The sequence below is a fragment of the Myotis myotis genome, unplaced genomic scaffold, assembly GCF_014108235.1.
Source record: "Myotis myotis isolate mMyoMyo1 unplaced genomic scaffold, mMyoMyo1.p scaffold_m19_p_13, whole genome shotgun sequence".
Taxonomy (NCBI): domain Eukaryota; kingdom Metazoa; phylum Chordata; class Mammalia; order Chiroptera; family Vespertilionidae; genus Myotis; species Myotis myotis.
Genome location: NW_023416317.1, coordinates 49,423,400 through 49,442,665, shown reverse-complemented (window position 1 = coordinate 49,442,665; position 19,266 = coordinate 49,423,400). Strand labels below are relative to the sequence as shown.

At 39.5% G+C, this 19,266-nt stretch overlaps 1 protein-coding gene across 3 annotated transcripts in view; it reads left to right on the top strand.

Annotated features, from left to right (window-relative positions):
- Positions 1–19,266, top strand: part of KIF15 (kinesin family member 15) — a 50,055-nt gene that overhangs the window by 12,838 nt on the left and 17,951 nt on the right. For all 3 annotated transcript variants that reach the window (XM_036333096.1, XM_036333098.1, XM_036333099.1), the window contains 15 exons: positions 71–280; positions 1,192–1,317; positions 1,479–1,601; positions 3,661–3,784; positions 4,306–4,382; positions 4,622–4,831; positions 5,891–6,068; positions 9,001–9,142; positions 10,338–10,479; positions 13,350–13,547; positions 14,394–14,501; positions 14,939–15,044; positions 16,048–16,213; positions 18,647–18,797; positions 19,003–19,088. In XM_036333096.1, the coding sequence (XP_036188989.1) occupies positions 71–280; positions 1,192–1,317; positions 1,479–1,601; positions 3,661–3,784; positions 4,306–4,382; positions 4,622–4,831; positions 5,891–6,068; positions 9,001–9,142; positions 10,338–10,479; positions 13,350–13,547; positions 14,394–14,501; positions 14,939–15,044; positions 16,048–16,213; positions 18,647–18,797; positions 19,003–19,088 (2,147 nt within the window). The remainder of the gene's footprint in view (positions 1–70; positions 281–1,191; positions 1,318–1,478; positions 1,602–3,660; positions 3,785–4,305; positions 4,383–4,621; positions 4,832–5,890; positions 6,069–9,000; positions 9,143–10,337; positions 10,480–13,349; positions 13,548–14,393; positions 14,502–14,938; positions 15,045–16,047; positions 16,214–18,646; positions 18,798–19,002; positions 19,089–19,266) is intronic.

Sequence of the window (19,266 nt, the reverse complement as noted above, 5' to 3'; positions counted from 1 at the left end):
CTTTTTATTGTTTTTCTATTGATGTTAGTGACCACTTGGAAGTTGTGATGATCTGTTTCCTTTTGCCCAGGTGTTGTCTGGAGGATGGAGAAACAGGCGTGTGGCCTCGACATCAATGAATAGAGAATCCTCGAGGTCTCATGCAGTCTTCACGATTACAGTAGAGTCAATGGAGAAAAGCAGTGAGACAGTAAATATACGAACCTCCCTACTCAATATGGTGGATTTAGCAGGATCTGAAAGGCAAAGAGACACCCATGCAGAAGGGATGAGGTTGAAGGTAAGAATGGAATTATGGTCTTCAGTTGAACTTGTGTGTAAATTCTTATAGATATCAATACCCAGCAGAGTTGTGAGGACTACAAAGGAATAAGAAGTTATGAAAGATACAGACATTTTTGTTGTAGGACAGTAAACATACGTGGGACGGGTTTGTCAGCAGCAAGGGTATTTGAATTCATCCAGGAGGGATTATATAGTACAAGTGGCCACAGGGGTCAGAGGAAGCAGGGTGTGGCAGGGACTCCTGAGAGGAAGTGTGGGAAAGAAGTAGCTCATGAGTTGTGTTCTCAGAGTGGTCTGGAGCTGGACAGGGAGAAAGGAACAGGAATACATGCCACACTGGGGGGCATCTTAAAGGTTATTGTGGACACAGAGTGATGTGGCATTTCAGCATAGGTCAATGGATGGGTTGGGGTGGCGGTTTAAGGCGGCATAGATTGTTGAGGATAAGTACCTGGCCAACTTTACTCTCAGCTCTCCAAACACTGAGAAAAATTTTGAGTGATTTCGTGCAGAAAGCCTGATCTATAAAACTGTTCCAGAACTACCAAGTTCATAAGGAGAAAGAGGAACTATACTGTTCATAATTCAGGGGTTCAGGACCTAGGTCTAGGCCAAGTATTTAGCCTTCCCTATAGATTAATTTAAAACCATTACAGCGATAAGGTGGCATTGATTGTTTTTTCTTCACATGATTTTTGTGTTTGAATACTAAAATCGCTGTGTGTGTCAAATAGGAAAAGGTTAGCGGATAGTTGAGGACATCTTTTTGCTGAAAAGTTAAGTTATCCTTAATGTTCCTGACTTGCCTTTCCATTCAAAATTGTCACCCTGCTGGTATATTTTAATTCAAAATACCAAAAAGGAACTAGTGCACCTAAACTTTTGTCCTTTTCCCTGGTGCCTTAGGAAGCCGGTAACATAAACCGATCATTGAGCTGCCTGGGCCAAGTGATTACAGCCCTTGTGGATGTGGGAAATGGAAAACAGAGGCATATTTGCTACAGAGATTCCAAGCTCACCTTCTTACTCCGGGTAAGGTACATCATTGGGCTCCTGGGCGCTTCTTTTGGTTATGCCCACTATGGCTCATAGTTGGATATTTTCTCAGCCTTGGTAAGAGTGTACATTTTCTTTGCTTAAAAAAGTCTTATTGTTTCTCCCCTGAAAATGTGTACATTCATATCATTAAACAGGATTCCCTTGGAGGTAATGCCAAGACAGCCATCATCGCAAACGTTCATCCTGGATCCCGGTGTTTTGGGGAAACCCTGTCAACACTGAATTTTGCTCAAAGGGCCAAGCTGATTAAAAATAAGGTAAAATGCTGAGTACAATGAGGTAAATTAGAAAAATACTTATGCTTGCAGTATCTCATCTTTGTAGCTTTTTATGTCACTGTGAAAGCTTAACTCTAAGCAAGATTTCTACTTCATCTTTCCTAGCCTTCTGTACTCCTCATGTAACTTGAGACCTAGATTGGGTCTTATGGTTGTTCTTGTTTGTCTAGTTTTTTATTAAGGGAAGGCAACGTTTTACCTTTGTCATTAGGATTGGAGACTGAATTTATGTATCTAAACTCTGCTAGCAGAGCTGTGTGTTGGTGGGTGGTGATAGGAATTCACCCTGAAAATAATTGGATGATGTTGACAAACATTGTTTTTTACTTTGCCTATAACTGCAAGGATTCTCCATTTTTTCTTTTATACAAGAAGCTCCCTTCATATTCAGGTACACCAGTGGTCAGAAACTCCTGTAAAGGACCAGGTAGTAAACATTTAGTCTTCCTGGACTGTGTGGTCTCTGTCCCAACTGCTGACCTCTACCTTGGTTAGAGAAAGCAGCCATAGCTAGTATGTCAGCACATGGGCCTGGCTGTGCTCCACTACAACTTTCCATAACAGGCAGCAGACTGCATGTGGCCCCAGTCCTGGTGCAGACTGTCAAAAGACCAAGGATTCCCCGCTCAGTTGGAGAGGTGGGAGGCCTCTTTGGTACCAAAGGAAAGAATTGTAGTGCCTGAAGTTGGAAGATTAATTTCTTCTGTCTTTCAAAGGAGAAATTGACCGTTCTTATCCCCAAAGAAGACTCCCTGAGTATCTTATCATTGTAAGAATGTTGTCTCTTTTCCCTGGATAAGTCAGGAGAGTGTAGTCATTCATTCATTCATTTTATTGGATTATGACCCCCTTGTAGGGTATCTGTAATATGAGGAGAAAAAATCATTAGAGCTTCCTAACCCTAGAACCTCTTGGGACTTACTAGAAGTTTTAAGAGAGTAGAGAACCACAGGAGTAATTAGAATTATGAGGTCACTGATGTAACAATGATGTCAGAATATACGGGAGTGCCTTATAATGAGCTGGCCTTAAGAATCAGAAGCAACTAAGAATGGCTTCTTAACACATGAAACAACAAAACCAGGAGCCTTACAGTAGTCATTCTCAATGGTAAGTCGCTGCAGAGCAGTGGCTGGCATATTTGGGACTGGTTTAAGGGTGAGCTAGTCAGATCTTTTCCCTGGGGCTTTTCCCTCACTGGAGAATTGGGTATTTCACAATTGGATCCCTTTTATCTGGTTGGTACTCAACTATTGGTTCATGTCATCACCCTGTAGGCTTTTTCAACTTCTTAGATGTGGTCTCTAAGACATTTTCTTTAAGGAAATTTCTTAAAGATTTATTTCTTTAAAAGAGCATTAAGTATGGTAGTAAAACAGAAATGGAGCTGTAACACTAATCCTTCTTTTTAGGAGGAACTGTTAGGAAATACAGGATTGGATTCCTTTGGCGAGGGTGGTTTCTGCCAAGCCGATGGTGCTCAGGCCAGCCCTGCAGTCATCACACCCTATAGCGTGCCATGACAGAGGGACGGTTACAGCCATCACAGAGTTGGCTCTTCTCTATGGGGCAGGACGTTCCGTCCCAGGTCTCAGTTGGAGCTCAGAGCTGGCTCCTGCTCGCTACCGCCTCCTTAGCAAAGGATGTCCGACTGCAGCTTAGGCCTGGGGTTTATTTACCTTCTATAATTGAAACTTTGTTGCTTTGAGTGGAGCTCAGAGCCGGCCGGGAAGCTTGGCTGCCTCCTACTCGCTTCAGCTCTGTGGCTGCTGGCCGCCATCTTGGTTGGGGGTCCCCACAGGGGTGCCTGGCCAGCCTGGGTGAGGGGCTGATGGCTGTTTGCAGGTTGATTTTAGAGGGGGAGAGAGAAACATTGATTTGTTTCTTATGTATGCTTTCATTGGTTGATTCTTACATGTGCCCTGATGGAGCATGAAACTGGCAACCTTGGTGTATCTGGAAAACACTCTAACCAACTGAGCTACCTGGCCAGGGCCACAAAATGTTTTTTTAATGCTTTCAAAACATTCTTGAACAGGCAGTGGTAAATGAGGACACCCAAGGCAATGTGAGCCAGCTCCAAGCTGAAGTGAAGAGGCTCAAAGAACAGCTGGCCCAGCTCACTGTAGGGCAGATACTACCAGAAAGCTTTCTGACCAGAGGTAAGATGGACAGTGTTCTTCATCCTGAGGAAGGAAGACCATGTGTGGACATTAGTGTTGGAACCCCCCAATGACAGGCACAACACAATAAGGCTTCCCAAACTTTCCCCCAAGTGTCTGTTTACTTCACCTACATAGGAACATGGTACTTTGTAACCAGAGACCAATTCCATAGGTACTGAGTTCTGTGAGATATGTGGGAAGGGGGAGTAGAAGTAATTTTGAATATTAAAACTGCTAAAAAGACACTAATAAATTTCATTTTGATCCACTTCTAAGATTCGGTTATATCATATGTTATCTATATATGTTTACTAAATTGAGTGAGAGAGGCTGTTCTTCAAAGAATAGCTAATATGTGGACTGGGTTAATTTAAAATCCGTGATCTGTTGATAATAGTTTGATTCTTTTAGATTAATTGAGAGCAGGCAGGCAAAGGCCGTTTTAGCTCATCTCTTGGTCATAAAATGTGAAAGATAAACAGTTTTCCCCTTTCCCTTTTTCACTGGATCAACTACAGAGAAAGATGAGACTGATTACATGAAGTATTTCAAAGAGGCAATGTTGTTCTTTAAGAAGTCTGAACAGGAGAAAAAGGTAGGAAACTGAATTTGTATAAAGGGGCAGGGGGGATGCAAGATACTTTAGGCTTTACTATGTGGTTGATGCCTTTCTGAATGGAGTAAATGCCGACAGGAAATAAAAAAAGGAAGGCTGTGAAAAATCTAATTTTGCCTTTGAGATTAAATGGGAATTTAATGTTTGTTTCTTAGTTTGTGAAAATGTAGGGAAGGTGAATTACTTTTCATGTTTAACCAAATTATGAATTTCTTAAGTTTCTGGTAGAAAAAGTTACCCAGTTAGAAGACCTCACCCTCAAAAAAGAGAAATTTATTCAATCTAATAAGATGATTGTGAAATTCCGAGAGGATCAAATAATGCGCCTGGAGAAGCTCCACAAGGAAGGGCGGGGAAGTTTTCTGCCCGAGGAGCAGGATCGTTTGCTGTCGGAATTAAGGGATGAGATTCAGACTCTGCGAGAACAAGTGAGTCATGACCTTTGCAGTATTTCTAAATGTAAAAGAAGTCCAAGGCAAATAAAAATTTGTCACCACATTCTTGTAACACAGTGGAGTTGTTTTAAATGAATTAACCTGACAGTATGATTGCGCAATCCCCGACCCCTTTGTCCCCCATTTTCTAAAATAATAAAACTGAAGGGAAAAGCTCTTGACCCAGCAGGTCAAGTCAAGTTCGCCCTGTGCGCACCGGTGGTTATCTGAAGCAGTAGTCTCTCTACAGTTCAGCCTTTAAAGTTTCTTTTGTTTTTGGTTTTCCTTTTGCCTGGGAAGGATGGGTAATTAATACAGGCACATCTTTAAAAATCAAAGATAATTGGTTTTCAGCTTTATGTATCTTTCCAGAGGTTTTATGCATATTCAAACTAATACGGATATTTTTACTTTTTTTCTTTTTTTGTGAAAAATGCAGCTTACCATACACACTTTTCTGCACCTTCCCTTTTTCACATAGTGTATCTTGGAGGTCACTCAGTCCTGGTCAGTAGTTTCCTTATTCTTTGCTTTGTGTAATTAATATAAGTAGGCTCCTTTGCATGAAAAGTTTGCTGCAATGTACACCCTATGCTTATTCCCTAGGGCCCGAGGTGAAAATTTCAAGGGTGCAGACCTAAACCTAGAACACAGAGTTGTAGGACGTGCACACATTCACTCTGAGATCACAAGTGCCACATTGCTTTCCATGGTAGTTGCAGCAGGCTACCACCAGCAGTTCATAATGTTTTCTAACAGGTTTTCAGAAAGACTTGTTCATTAAGGACATGTTTGTATATATATATAAGTCTGTAATCCTTTATTTATATATATAATTGATTTCAGAGAAGGAGGGAGAGAGAGAAACATCAATGATGAGAGAATCATTGATTGGCTGCCTCTCGCATGCCACCCACTGGGGACCGAGCCCACAACCTGGGCATGTGCCCTTGACCAGAATCAAACCTGGGACCCCTCAGTTCGCAGGCTGACGCTCTATCCACTGAGCCAAACCAGCTAGGATTAAGTCTGAAATCCTTCTGTGTCATACAGATAGAGCACCACCCCAGAGTTGCCAAATATGCTATGGAAAATCACTCCCTCAGGGAGGAGAACAGAAGACTGAGATTATCAGAGTCTGTGAAAAGAGCCCAAGAGGTGGATGCGCAGACCATTGCAAAGCTAGAGAAAGCCTTCCTTCAAGTATCTGGCACAGAGAAAAACGACAAAAGTAAGAAGTGATTGTTGTATACATGCCTTGTTGGGGCGGGTGGCTCTTTTAAAGGCCTTTTATATTGCCTTTAGACCTGGTATGCTAATTTCTTATATATATACTTTTTCTTTTATGTTAATCAAAAGTCATGTTCTATCCTTTTTTCTCAAAAATCAGAGTAGTAAATAATGTAGGCTAGTAGATGTAGCAAGGAACTACCCATTATATATCTTTGTTTTTGTTCTTAATTTATTGATTGATTAGGGAGAGAGGGGGAGATAAACATCAATTTGTTGTTCCGCTTTTTTATGCATTGATTGGTCGATTCTTGTATGTGGCCTGACCAGGTATCAAATCCACAACTTTGGCCTATGGCAGTGATGGCGAACCTATGACATGCGTGTCAGAGGTGACACGCGAACTCATTTTTTTGGTTGATTTTTCTTTGTTAAATGGCATTTAAATATCTAAAATAAATATCAAAAATATAAGTCTTTGTTTTACTATGGTTGCAAATATAAAAAAATTTCTCTATGTGACATGGCACCAGAGTTAAGTTAGGGTTTTTCAAAATGCTGACACACCACGCTCAAAAGGTTTGCCATCACTGGCCTATGGGGACAATGCTCTAACCAACTGAGCTACCCAGCCAGGGCAATAGATATCTTTGTTTTGTCTATAAAAGATTGATTGGATATTACATTTAATTTTTATGAAATAGAACTTTCCTTTTTAAGTATTTGAAATGACAAATGTTTAAGCACAACATGAATTAGTATAGAATTGAAATGTTTACCCACCTGATTACGGTCTGTATGGTGAGAGATGTCAGCGTGATCAGACTCATCACAGAGTTTTTGTCTTGATGTCGTGGTTGCTGGCCATGCTTGCTAGTGTGCACTCTGTTAGTTATATGTTATTCCCACAAGTTTACGTATTTTTATTTTATTTTTTTAAGTCCTCACCCGAGGATATTTTTCCATTGATTTTAGAGAGAGTGGAAGTGAGAGGGAAAGACAGAGAAAAATATTGATGTGAGAGAAACACATTGATGGGTTACCTCCTGCATGCACCCTGACCAGGGCCCTGGCCAGGGAGGAGCCTGCAACCGAGATACATGCCCTTAACCAGAATCGAACTCAGGACCCTTCGGTCCACAGACTGATGCTCTATCCACTGAGCCAAACCGGCCAGGGCTATTTTTATTATTTTAAATTAAATATTTTTATTGATTTCAGAGAGGAAGGGAAAGGGAGACAGAGATAGAAACATCAATGATGCGAGAATAATTGATCAGCTGCCTCTTGCACTCCTCAAACTGGGGACTGAGCCCAAAACCTGGGCATGTGCCCTGATGGGGAATCGAACCATGACCTCCTGGTTCATAGGTTGACACTCAACCACTGAGCCATACTGGCCGGGCAGCCACAAGTTTTTAAAATAATATGTCTGCTTTTTAATTTTTTTAATTATTTTTTTTAAATACATTTTATTTATTTTTTACAGAGAGGAAGGGAGAGGAATAGAGAACCAGAAACATCAATGAGAGAGAAACATCAATCAGCTGCCTCTTGTACACCTCCTACTGGGGATGTGCCCGCAACCAAGGTACATGCCCTTGACCGGAATCGAACCTGGGACCCTTGAGTCTGCAGGCCGACACTCTATCCACTGAGCCAAACCGGTTAGGGCTGTCTGCTTTTTTAAAATTATATTTTAGAGAGAGGGAAAGGAAGGGATAGAGAGATAGAAGCATCAATGATGAGAGAGAAACATTGATCGGCTGCCTCCTGCACACTGCCCACTGGGGATCAAGCCCGCTACCTGGGCATGTGTCCTGACCAGGAATCAAACCGGTAACCTCTTGGTTCATGGGTCAACACTCAACCGCTGAGCCATCCTGGCTGGGCTAGTTCCACAAGTTTATTTTTACTTTTGTGATGGTGCTTTATTTAGCACTAAATCTAACTGGCTTGGCAGCTATTGGTACTCATACTGTGGAATTTTGTAGGAACGTCTGTGGTTGCTCCATTTTTAAAGTGAATATTCTTATGGTCTTTTATCATACCCTGTCTCAGTCCTTGTTTCTGTTTAAGTTGAAATTGAGAACGTTTTGATTGTATTAATTCTTCACTCATAAAGAAGCGTGTTTGCTTTTTTTCCAAAATGTCCTTTTCCAAGCCTTCTTCTGTTCTGTTTATGACTTCATAAAAGAATAAAATTCTCAGTATTTGGGTATGGAGAGACTAAGATTTTACATGCAAAGTTAAAAATCGGGTTTTCTGTATTATTTCAACTACTTCTCTCTATAATGCTCTGTAATTTGTTGGCCATTTTGACCTCAGTCATACTGTGACTTAGTACCCTTGAAAGATAATAATGGTAATTTCTGGACCCCACCATCTTCAAAACAGACACCACTGTCTAGAGAACTGTTACATGATATTTCACCACTGAAACCCAGTGGGACTCGTCAACATATCCAGTCTTCTAAGTAATCCCTGGAAATTAACCTTTTCTTTCTGGTTGGTGATACCAAGTTCTTTCAACTTGCTGCCTTTGCTGTTTGTTTTCTTTCCTAAAATTCATTGACTGTTAACATTAGCTGCTGGTTCCAATTCCTGCCAGACTCACCAGCGACGGTCCTCCCCAGCATTGTGTGTTGTGCTTCAGTCATTGCTGGCTCTGCTCCTAAGGTGTTGTCCTAAAGCTGCCCCGTCGCATCCTGTGGCTTTCAGCTTCTCTGAAACACTTCTAATACTCTTCGCCACACTGTGTTGTTTCTTACGTTTCCTGTTGAGTTATAGGCTCTTGTATTTTAGGGTCCACCTTCCAACCCACTTTTCATTTTTTCCTCCTTGTGCTTCAAAATGGATACATGGCAGAGAACTTAGAAAATGTATTCTACTATTTTTGTCTTTCAAAAACCAACTTGTTTCCTTATTATCAGGTCAGCAAGGATTCTCTCCTAAAGTTGCAAAAGAGCCATGTTCATTAGCAAACTCTGAGAAGCTAAAAGCACAACTCCTGCAAATGCAGACAGAACTGAATAATTCAAAGCAAGAGTATGAAGAATTCAAAGAACTAACTAGGTAAAGTATAGATACACATTCATGCTTAACCTATTTTCATATCTTTTAGTGTTTATTTGTTTTAGGGTTTGACATTGACCATTTAATTGAGCATTTTACTTCAACGATTCTCATATAGCAACTAACTTGTTTTGACATGAGGGGAAAGGGCTTGTTTCTAAGTTTTGTTTTTACTTGTTTTTTAAATTGAGGTATAATTGACATAAACTTCCAGCTCTTTAATAATATGTATATTTAGCCCTAATCGGTTTGGCTCAGTGGATAGAGCGTCAGCCTGCGGACTCAAGGTCCCAGGTTCGATTCCGGTCAAGGGCATGTACCTTGGTTGCAGGCACATCCTCAGTGGGGAGTGTGCAGGAGGCAGCTGATCGATGTTTCTCTCATCGATGTTTCTAACTCTCTATTCCTCTCCCTTCCTCTCTGTAAAAAATCAAAATATAATTTAAAAAATTATATATTTAATGACCTAGATAATTGGAATGTTTTAATGTTGAGATGAGTGCCTATTAAACTTACATAGTAAAATGTTTATCGTGCCACCACATTTTAATTACTGTTGTTTTGAATTAAATCTGGATTTTAATGTGTTAATATTCTTTCTAGATGCTCTGTAAAAAAATTTATATTATAACTGAGATTAATCCTCTTATAAAATATAAAGAAATTTAAAAAAATAACATCACATATAGAACCATTATGGACTCTTTGGGCTTTTTTTTTTTTAATAGATTTTGCTCTTTTATTTATTTTTTCAAAGATATTTTTATTGATTTTTAGAGAGAATGGACGGGAGAGGGAGAGAGAAACATCTGTGTGAGAGTGAAACAATATTGATCAGCTGCCTCCTGCATGCCCCCTATCTATTGGGGATTGACCCCACAACCTGAAAAACCGGCCATTCAACTAAGTACTTTTCATTGCACAGGATAATGACACACAATTAACTGAGCCACTTCCGCCAGGGCTGTTTGGGCTTTTGAATTGGAGCTCTGCCATTTACTAGTTGAACACCTTAAACAGTAATCAGTCTCTGAGCTGTATTTCAACCAATTGGAAAATGAGGGTAATAATCTAAGACTATCTCTGATTTAAAGAGATAACAATAAAGTTATGTGAGAGTATAAACTATAAAGTACTCTACAAATGTATGACATTACTTATTGCCTAAAATACTTAATTTTATAATATCTATTAGGAGAAGGCAGCTAGAATTAGAATCAGAGCTTCAGTCTTTGCAAAAAGCGAACCTTAATCTCGAAAACCTTTTGGAAGCAACAAAAGCCTGCAAGCGGCAAGAAGTTTCTCAGCTGAATAAAATTCATGCTGAAACCCTGAAGGTAGGTCTTCTGAAGCAATGCTTCAGCCTGCAATCCTGCTGTCTCACTTTGTTAGTAATGGCGCTGGCACAGATTATCTCCAGGTACAGATACAGTCCCTTGCAGGCAGTGGACCCAGTGTTCTGATGGAGGGTGGTGAGGAAACAATGCACCATGGAGTGACACCTGGGTTCAGATTCTCATCTCACTGCCCTCACTCCCAAGAAACCCCAAAACAAACGAACAAACAAAAAGGAAAGTTCTTTTTTTTGGTTTCCTAACTTAATTGCTTTTTAGGTTTTTTAGAGCATTAAATGAGATAATAAAGTGCCAGTCTGGTAGATCTTAGTAAATGGCAGCTGTTGCTATAATGTAACATGTGCTCAAAGCTTGCAGAATAGAAATCAAAGACAAAGACCACAAAGGATCCAGGGTAACAATGTGGAAAACCAGAAGAGGTTTTCCCCTTAATAACCGTAGCCTTCATTTAAAAAAAAAAACTGAGATGGAGGAGCAAGAAAACATGAAGGAAGCAAAAGGTTAAGAAGGTGCTGCTACTGTTGATTTTAGCTTTTTGTGCCAAATTCTCTTAAGGTTAAAAACAACAACAACAACTTTCCTTATACATCCTACACTTGATAATAAATAGATGTGTATCTATTGCTGTCTTTAGCAGTGATGTTTTTTGTGTCATTTCATAAGAAACTGCTTTTTAAAAAGTTATTTTATTCATTTGTTTGAATAGGTAATTCACATGACTGGAATTTTTAAAGGTACAAAGAGTACACAGTGACGAGTCTCTTGCCGTCTGCTGTCCTTCCTCTACAAATGTATGGCATTACTTATTACCTGGAACCCTCTTTGGAGGCAATCAATGTCACCAAGTCTGCTTTTTGTTTTCTTCCTTTTTCATATTTTATACAAGCAGCATATAATGCACAGCATTCTGCTTTTATTTTTTGTAACATAATGATACTTTAGAGTTTGTCCCATATCTGAAGGGGGAAAAATAATTTTCCTTTTTGTTTTTGTTTGTTTTGGTGTTTGTTTAGGCAGCTGCAACAAGCATTTATTGTGTTGATATATTATGATTTCTTTAACCTGGAAAAGGCTATTTTTTCTTATAAAGGTCGAATTTTTTTTCTTTGCTTTTTAAAAATTGTGGCCTTTAAAATCTGTGTAGGAAACTATTTTAAAATACTTGCAGAATATTGCCAAATATTTTATAATTTCTGTCAGTAGCCCCTTAGCACAGCGCACTTACAGAGCTCAAAGCATTGACACTCCAGTCTGTCTTCTTCCAATTATAGCTGAGCAGATAGGGAGGAGGGGATTAAAAGCTTTGCCAAGAGTAGCCTAGCAATTCAGATCTTTTGTTGTTTGTTTTTAGTTCATTTTTAATTATATCGGTACTTTATGAATATGTTGTTCTTGTTTAAAGTAAATATATATTTGTATGCAAATTTAGGTTAAAATTCCTACTGCGCACCACCACCAATTTGGGTCTAATCTAGTCCTTCACTCCCCATCCCCAGGGGTAATTTGTTAATCAGTTTGGGATTCCTTTTTCTTAACAGTTTTGTATAGTAAATATATATGCTCTGAGAAAGATATGTAGAGTTATTTCATCGATTTTTGTTGTTCTTTGCATTTAAATGTAAATGGATTATTCTACATATGTTATTCTGCAGTGGGCTTTTGTTTTCTCAGAGATATGACTTGGGACTTTCCATATTAACTAGTACCTAGGACTTTACCTTATTTTAAACCTAGGCTTCCATTTTTGGATGACCCCTGGCTGATTTAGGTGGTTTTAGTGCAAGCATTCTCTGGGCGGGGGCTGTGAGGGAGAAGTCCCAGGATGTCCCAGCCCTGGAGTCAGTCCTGCTGACGTGCCCGCTCCAGCTCTGAGCCCTGTGCCTTCCCAGGAAGTTGGGGAGCTCGCATTGCCCTGCATAGGACCCTGGACAGGCACTGTCAGCTCTTTAATGGTTGACAGTCTGGTGGGTGAAAAATGGTATCTAATTAAGGTTTTAATTTTCATTTCCCTCATTTCTGGTGGGGTCACACATCTTCCTGTGTTCATTGTCCATTTGTCTGCCCTTTTCTATGAAAAAAAGAGCCCATTTTCCTACTACTTGATTTGTAGGAGTTTTTATGTGTTAATCTTGTTTCTTATACCTATATTCTGCCATCATATTCCCTGCCTTTCATCTTCAAATGTGATGCTTTTGTCATAAAAGTTTTAAAATTTTGATACACACAGGTTTATTGATTCTTGATCTGTGTGACTTATTTCATTCATTTTTAAAGGCCCAGACAATCTCAAGATCATCAGTATATTCCACTTTCTTTTACTACTTCAATAATTTTGTTTTTATGTTGACCTATTTAATGCATCTGCTATTTTATTTTTGAGTGGTATGGCATAGGGATTTAACTTTTTTAAAAGTCTATATTTTTTCACTAATTTGAACTTTACACATATAAATCATTCTGTTTCCTAACTTTGTGTTTTCTTCCAATGTTCTGTTTGACTTCGTATGCTAATAATACGCTTTTTAAACAACCATACCCTCATAATGTATTTTTATAGTGGCCAGGTAAGTCTTCCCAATTTGTTCTCTTTTTGTCTTCTTACACATTTATTCTTTGCATAAAGTTTGGAATCCACCTACCAAGTTTCGTTTTTCTAAATCTTATTAGAATTTTGCTTAAGTCTGCATTAAATTGATAGATTCTTTGTGTCTACTTGGGCATTTCTGTGCTGCCTCTAAGGGATACTTTTTTTTTCCTTTCATGAATAGAATTTCAATTTTATCCTCTCTGTTTACACAATTTTTTCTTTCATGTCTGCTAATGTTGTTTTCCATAATTACTTTTTGCTGCAGATTATAACTACACCAACCAAGGTTTATCAAATTTGGCCTCGACCAGGATCAAAATTAAGCCCTGAAACAGGGAGCTTGGGGTCTCCGTACACTCAGAATTCTAGCAAATTAGATAATGATATCTTAAATGAGCCAGTTCCACCTGAGATGAATGAACAAGCTTTTGAAGCCATTTCTGAAGAACTTAGGATGGTGCAGGTAATGTGTAGTTTCAGAAAAAATAATGAGACATTCATTTAAACAATTTCCTTTATCATTTTAACCACAATTTTCAATGTTCAAAACTGTTTACTACCTTTTTTGGTATGGGTGTGTAAAGACTCCTGGCTTAGAAACCAGGCTGTTCTTATTCTTTTAATTCACTGCAATGTTTAGCAAGTCATTTTCTAATGTCTTTTGGCTTTGGTTCTCTTATATGTAAAGAGACCAGTTTGCCACTAGATTCAGATTCCAGACTGGTTTGTTTATATGGCGCAGTGCTGTATCTGCTAAAGAAAGTTAAAATAGTTGAAGGAATCTTATTTTAGATGAAATTTTAGACCACTTTTGGTATATTTGAAATAACATATAAAATTCATTTACCTAAGAATTCTGGTGATTTCATATTTTTAAGTTTTTCTACTGTATAGTAAAACTTAGAGTGAGCCAGACCATCCCAAATTTCAGAATTTTGCCCTTTCCTGGCATGGAGGCCTTTCTGGTGAAGTCATTTTACATAGCCCCGAGAAATCTCAGAAATCTCAAGCTGGCTCTGTGGCTTAATTTACAATTTTAATTTAACCACTTTTCCTACGTGTTTCAAATTATCTACCTTGACAGACCACAAGTGTAATTTTGAACTTGTCTCTTTTGATAGCCTTCATTATGAAGTTTATTTTGTCAGATATGAGTATGAGAAATCATTACTGTAGTCTTCTGAAATTGTTTTCTGGTTCCAAACTGGCCTTTGATACCTTTGTCCATATAAGGTTTTGAATTTTGTTTTTTAATGTGGAAGAAATGGTGGAATGTCTAAGATTTTGACAACAAGTTTCTGTGTTGCAGGAACAAATGAGTACTCTGCAGGTCAAGTTGGATGAAGAAGAGCATAAAAACCTGAAGCTTCAGCAGCGCATTGACAAACTGGAGCATCATTCTACACAAATGCAGGAGGTGAGACCGAGAGCACGGCCTCAGAAAGGTGGGATCGGGGTCTCACAGGAAGAATAGGACTTCGCAAAGCCCCAGCCAACACTGGTTTGAGTTGTTTTCTCTACTTTGTTACTTCGCATACTGCTCTGATAAGGAGACGCGCACGCGCGCACACACACACACACACACACACACACACACACACACGGCCCTGGCCCTCTTAGTCTGTGGTGCACATGGACCCCTTTCTGTTTGTCCAGAAGAAAGTGGGATGACGGTTCAGCCGCCTGCAGGGATCCTTTCCTTTGTTGGGCATCTTCACTGTAGTTGAAGGAAACAGCTGATTTTCTTCTGGTCAGAGACTTTTAAACAGTTTAAAAACAGAGAATGGTACTGGTTTGGAGTGTATCTCATCAGACCAGTATACCTTTTCCAGTAAATTGATCTCTTTCCCTCAGCTTTTCTCATCAGAGAGAACGGATTGGACCAAACAGCAGCAAGAGCATCTCTTACAATTGAATGTCCTTGAAAAGCAGCTTCGGGACACTCAAACGAAGAATGACTGTAAGTGTGAATAGCTGGGAGCTTTCTAATCTGAATACTGGAATCAGTATCTTTCTACTCATATGGTAATCTTTTTTTTAAAATATATTTTTATTGATTTCAGAGAGATAGAAACATCAATGATGAGAGAGAGTTATTGATCGGCTGCCTCCTGCACGCCTCACACTGGGTGTCAAGCCTACAACCCTGGCATATGCCCTGAATTGAATTGAACCCTGACATCCTGGTTCCTGTGTTGATACTCAGTCTCTGAGCCACGCTGGCCAGCCGGGCTGTTTAAAGTTTTAATGCTGATTTGAAAGTGAATTGTGTTGAATTTATAAGATGAATAATGTTTTTTATTAGCCATTTACTTAGTTTTTCACTTGCAGATGTGAACAATGTTTTAATAGTGATGATATAAAGCGTAAATTATATGTTGGCATATATTCACAGATGTGGGAGTATCATTTGACTCCCAGTTTGTTTGTTGTTTTCAGTTTACGTCTCCTTTCATTAAAGTATTTGCAGTATTTTGTAATAATGCTCAAACAAAAAAGACAGCCATTCAGTTTTTTTTATCTAAGAAGTTACCTAATTTTGCTTCCAATTGCAGTTCCCTGAGAAGACCAGACATGTCTAATTCATTTTAGAAAGTCCTGGCACATTTCTAAGAGATTTTCAATGAGGATTGGGCCACTTAAATTATGTTAAATATCTTGATTTTTTTTTTCTTATAATATAAAGAATTTTGATGCACATTTTAAATGTTGAAAATAAGTGACTTACAAGTCAGGGTCAGACAGATGTTAATTCTTGCTTTTTTGGTAGAAATATACCAAAAACCATAAATAAAGGAGAGGATGAAAATAGAAACTTTTTCTAGGTATCTACCACTTAGCTGTTCAACATCAACTTTTTTTTTTTACTGATTGTGTGAAGATAACTATTACATTTATTTGCCTACTTAGTAAAAATTATGTGTAGAGAGGCCTATTGAGGATTTATTTTGTTTGTCTTTTAGTTTTGAAAAGTGAGGTCCATGACCTGCGCGTAGTGCTTCATTCTGCAGACAAGGAGCTGTCTTCGGTGAAGCTGGAGTACAGTTCATTCAAGGAGAGTCAGGAGCAAGAACTCAGCAGCCTTTCTGAAAAGCACGTGCATATCCAGCTTCAACTAGACAGTGTCAGGTAGAGTTGTTTTGTTATGGTTGGCCTGGAACCAGGGATCCTTGAAGTGCACATGCTGTAAATCCAACTCAAACTAGTTAACTTTTAGAACAAACTAAAAGTTAATTTATTGGCTCAGAAGTGATTGTGACTTCAGGGACACAGTAGAACGTGCCTCACACAGTGTTGTCAGTGTGCATCTTTCTCTCTGTCTCTTCTGCTCTGTCTTTCCCTCTCTCAGTCCCTGCTCTGCTTCCCTCTGTGTTGCCCTCATTCTGTCCTATTGAGGGCCTTCCTCTGTGTGACGGGGAACAGATGGCCTCACTGCTCCACAATCTGTCTCCTTATTAACAACTCCTGTGAGGGAATCCTCTGTCCCAGCCACCGCATGCCATTCCCAGCGAGAATTGGAATTGGTCTTGCTGAGTCATCTGCTTACCTTTGGGCCAGTCACTTGGCTGAGGGTGTGAGCCTACATTGGCCCAACAATGTGATGTGCCTATTCCAGAGGGAAAGGTGTGTTCTTGTGAGAAGAAGGGGCAGGATAAGGGAGACCAATCAGTAGTTATCACCACTGTCCACATTAACTCCCAGGGGCTGGCTGGTTAGTCAAGTGCTGGGAGCCGATAAACCAGTGGTTCTCAACCTGTGGGTCGCGACCCCTTTGGGGATCGAATGACCCTTTTACAGGGATCGCCTAAGACCATCGGAAAACACATATATAATTACATATTGTTTTTGTGATTAATCACTATGCTTTAATTATGTTCAATTTGTAACAATGAAATTGGGGGTCACCACAACATGAGGAACGGGTTGTGGCATTAGGAAGGTTGAGAGCCACTGCTATAAACAAAGTAACCTAAGATGTGAATTGTTTATTTTCATTGTTGTGTTTTTTTCCTGGCTAATTTCAGTCTTTTCTAAAACACGTCTCCTGGGTCTATAGTAGTGATTTAATAATGGATATTGGGGATGTGATGCTGTGAGTGTGATATGAGTGTGACTGCTCAATCTGGAGACCTTCTAATAAAACAACCTTGAATTTAATTTTTACAGAAGTTGCAAAAGTTAAAATCCGTAGCTCTTGAGTGTTTTCTGAATATACAACAAGGAATTAAAATCGAGGAAGAAAACGAGATCTGCAGGCCAAATTCAACTCTGGGCATGTTTCATTGGGTCTAGCCAGTTAGGTTTTTAAAAATATTAGCAGAGTCCTAACTGGTTTGGCTCAGTGGATGGAGCGTCGGCCTGCGGACTGAAGGGTCCCAGGTTCAATTCTAGTCAAGGGCATGTACCTTGGTTGCAGGCACATCCCCAGTAGGGCATGTGCAGGAGGCAGCTGATCAATGTTTCTAACTCTCTATTTCTCTCCCTTTCTATAAAAAATCAATAAAATATATTTTTTTAAAAAAGAAAAAAATATTAGCAGAGTGTTTTTTAAAATGAGCCAGCCATTTCTTATAAAAATCTGTATTTCAGCATCCTCTTAAAAATCGGACAGTTTTGGTGGCATGGGGCCCACATTCCTGCATGGTGACTAGCCGCTGCCCTAGGAGTCCCTCCTTCCCTCTAGAGGGCACTGCAGAGTCAGCACAACCTCTACCACATGCGCTGTTTCCCCAGCGCCATTTATCATCTGGTGCACCGTTATTTTTTCCTACACCTGGCATTTGTTTTTAACAGCGGAATCACTGAGTCTAATCTTGGCTGTGTCATAAACTAATTCTAGGGGGGTTTTTTTGAAAAGTCATTCCACTAATCTTATTGGATCTTAATTTCCTCATGTTTACATGTCAGAATTGAACTAAATCTAAAATGTTAGGAATCCACTATATTTGGCTGTGTGTATGTGTGTGTGTGTGTGTGTGTGTATTTAAACTAGAGGCCTGTTGTATGAAATTCATGCAAGAGTAGGCTGGCTGGACTCCACCTGTGCACGAATTTGTGCACTGGGCATCCAGTAAATAATAGTCATGTGAATGAAAAGATAGTTCTCTCCCAAGGAGTTTACACTCTTGCTCAGATTGAAGCCACGTTTACCATCTTGAAAAATCTTTGTAGAGTTTGGAGACTATGTGATGAATGGATAGAGTGGAACGATCAACAAAACTAAATTAATGGCCAGTCTCTAGGTTCTATGAGGGTTAGGTCTGCGCGCTCACACACACACGCACACGCACGCACACCCGCCTAAATGAACCTCCTAAATGAGGAAGAAGGTGGCTCCAGGCTGACACGCCCACTCTTTTCTATCCCTGTGCTGTGGGTGAGTCTGTCTGACGTTTGTGCATCATGGATATTTTACATATGTCTTCGAGCTTTATTTACACCAGTCGCGGCTTCTGTAAATTGGGAGTGGTCTGTAGCTGGGATAAGTTGAACTGCAGATACTCCGACTGGACGATTAGTTTTTATTTGTACTTACCATTGCAAAAATGTTTCCTGAGAAAGGTCAGAGAATGAAAAGCTTCTTGAGAGCAAAGCCTGCCTGCAGGACTCCTATGAAAACTTACAAGAAGTGATGAAGTTCGAAATTGACCAACTTTCAAAAAGCCTCCAAAACTGCAAAAAGGAAAATGAGACTCTGAAATCTGATCTGAATGTAAGTGAAGGGTATTGATGATCCCTGACTTTGTCCTGGACAGGTGACTGCTCCCTGGAGCTCAGGGCACGCACTGCTTAGACCGCCTCCTAACTTCCTGTGCGGCCTGGTCTGTGGGGCCTGCCACACTGAAGGTACTTGATGTGCTTGTTGACTACACATGGCTGTAACAGTTACTTACACCTAATGTCACATTGTCTTTTAGAATTTGATGGAGCTTTTTGAGGCAGAAAAAGAACGCAATAACAAATTATTATTACAACTTGAAGAAGATAAAGAAAACAGTTCTAAGTGAGTGCTATTTATGTTTTCCATTAGTTAACTAGAATGTCATTTACTACCACATTCTCTATCTTGTTTTTCTTAATTGCTAATGCCCTGTAAAGTTATTTTTTCTAAAGCATTCCCAAAATGAATATCATGTTTTTGTATAAATGGCTATGTAGAGAAACTTAATTTTCTAAAACAT